Below are 2406 nucleotides of genomic sequence, written 5' to 3'. Positions count from 1 at the left end.
TGCATGCGTGTGCATGGTGCAAACGCTGCACTGAATCATGTGCGTGCATGTGCATGGTGCAGCCATTGCATTGCAGCGTGTGCATGCGTGTGCATGGTGCAACCGCTGCATTGAATCGTGTGCATGCGTGTGCATGCGTGTGCATGCTGCAACAGCTGCATTGCAGCGTGTGCATGCGTGTGCATGGTGCAACCGCTGCATTGAATCATGTGCATGGTGAAACCGCTGCATTGAATCGTGTGCATGCATGTTCATGGTGCAAACTCTGCATTGCAGCACATGCACGTGTGTGCATGGTGCAACCGCTGCATTGCAGTGTGTGCATGGTGCAACCGCTGCATTGAATCATATGCATGCGTGTGCATGGTGCATCCGCTGCATTGAATTGTGTGCATGCATGTTCATGGTGCAAACTCTGCATTGCAGCACATGCACGTGTGTGCATGGTGCAACCGCTGCATTGAATCATGTGCATGCATGCACGTTGTGCAACCACTGCATTGCAACGTGTGCATGCATGTGCATGGTGCAGCCGCACATTGAATCATGTGCATGGTGCAACCACTGCACTGCAGCACTGCACGAATGTGCATGGTGTGCCCACCGCGTTTAATCATGTGAATGCATGGGCATGTGCAAGCGCTGCACGTGTGCATGCATGTTCATGGTGCAACCATTGCACTGAATAATGGACATGCAGGTACATGGTGCAGCCGCTGCATTGCAGCACATGCATGCATGTGCATGTGTGTGTGTCATGCTGCCTCTGCACTGTGGTGTGCACATGTGTGTGCATGGTGGAGCTGCTGCATTGCAGCACATGCAAGGCAGAGTGAAATGTGTTGCAGCACATGCATACATATCATGCTGCACCGCCCTGTGTGCATGCACATGCAAAGCATGGCATGCTGCATCACTGCACCTATAGGTCCACGCATGAGCAGGGCCACAAGATGCGCATACCTGTGCAGGCCATAATGCCCCACACCGCAGGTGCATGCACACATGCAACGCACCGTCACTCCCCCAGGCCTGCAGCGCCCTCCCGTCCCCTCGCACCCCCAAAACGAGCCGCCCTCCGCGCTGCAGCCGGGGCCTTTATTGGGGCGCCAGCCCCACGAGGCGCTCGCTGGCGTCCCAGAGCGCGCGCGCCAGCCCGTCGTCGCCGCCGCGGCCCCACGGCTCCCGCGGGCGGCAGTCGGAGAAGTAGCGGCCGCTGTGGCGCTCGATGCCCTCGGCCGTGGCGCAGAACAGCGGCGTGGCGGCGCCCGCGGCCGCGTCGCTGCACAAGAGCCAGGTGAGCGGCAGCAGCAGCGGCTTCAGCCAGAGCGGCGCGTGGCGGAACAGCCCCGTGTTCACGAAGCCTGCGGGGACACGCGCCGAGAGCGAGCGGGTTGTGCTGCATCCAGGGGTGCAGCGGGGGGCCGGGAGAGGGGATGCGCTGCGCAAAGGGGTGTGCTCTGCAAGGGGATGCACCGTGCGAAACGGATGCGCTGTGCAAAAAGGGCATGCGCTGTGCAAAGGGGCATTGCAAAGGGATGTGCTGTGCAAAGGGACACATGGTGTGAAATGGGAGACGTTGTGCTGCAAGAGGACCTGCACAATGCAAAAGGGACGCCCTGTGTAAAGAGATGCACTGTGCAAAAGCTAATATGCAAAAAGTCATGCGCTGTCCAAAGGGACACATGGTGCAAAAGCAGATACACCATTCAAAGGGATGCACTGTGCAAAAACAGATGCAAGGGGACACACCATGCAAATGGAAGCCCTGTGTAAGGGGACGCCCCATGCAAGGGGATACCCCATTCATATGAATGCCGTGTGTAAAGGGAACCCCATGCAAAGGGACCCTCTGGACAACTAGATGCACTTTGCAAAGAGACACCCCCTTCGTATAGATGCTCTGTGCAAAGGGACACCCCGTGCAAAGGGACACTGTGCGTGATTAGATGCACATAGCAAAGGGACACACTGTGCAAAGGGACACCCCGTTCATACAGACACTCCGTGCAAAGGGACCCTCTGCACAACTAGATGCACTTTGCAAAGAGCCATCCCATTCCTATAGATGCTCTGTGCAAAGGGACACCCCGTTCATACAGACACCCCATGCGAAGGGACCCTCTGCACAACTAGATCCACTTTGCAAAGGGACACTGTGCACAACTACATGCACTTTGAAAGGGCCACCCCGTGCAAAGGGCCACCCCATTCATGCAGACACCCCGTGCAAAGGGACCCTGTTGGCGCCCGCGCCCGTCGCCGTACCCGGGTGCGCGGCGTAGCAGGTGACGGCGGTGCCGCGCAGGCGGGCGGCCAGCTCGCGCGCGTGCAGCACGTTGGCCAGCTTGCTGTCGCAGTAGGCCTGGAAGGCGGCGAGGGCGCCGCGCGGCGGGCGGGCGAGCG

General features: G+C 58.9%; 1 protein-coding gene across 1 annotated transcript in view; it reads right to left on the bottom strand.

Moving 5' to 3' along the window:
- Nucleotides 1-1098: 1098 nt before the first annotated feature.
- DHRS13 (dehydrogenase/reductase 13) overlaps nucleotides 1099-2406 on the bottom strand; it is a 4196-nt gene continuing 2888 nt past the window's right edge. The window contains exons 5-6 of the mRNA XM_026047921.1: nucleotides 2269-2406; nucleotides 1099-1364 (exon numbers count right to left, since the gene is read on the bottom strand). The exon at nucleotides 2269-2406 is cut by the window's right edge and continues 71 nt beyond it. Coding sequence (XP_025903706.1) covers nucleotides 1099-1364; nucleotides 2269-2406 — 404 coding nt within the window. The remainder of the gene's footprint in view (nucleotides 1365-2268) is intronic.

This window comes from Nothoprocta perdicaria, unplaced genomic scaffold (genome assembly GCF_003342845.1).
Source record: "Nothoprocta perdicaria isolate Ctin4 unplaced genomic scaffold, notPer1 scaffold_50, whole genome shotgun sequence".
Classification (NCBI taxonomy): Eukaryota; Metazoa; Chordata; class Aves; order Tinamiformes; family Tinamidae; genus Nothoprocta; species Nothoprocta perdicaria.
This window is presented reverse-complemented; position numbering and strand designations above follow the sequence as displayed.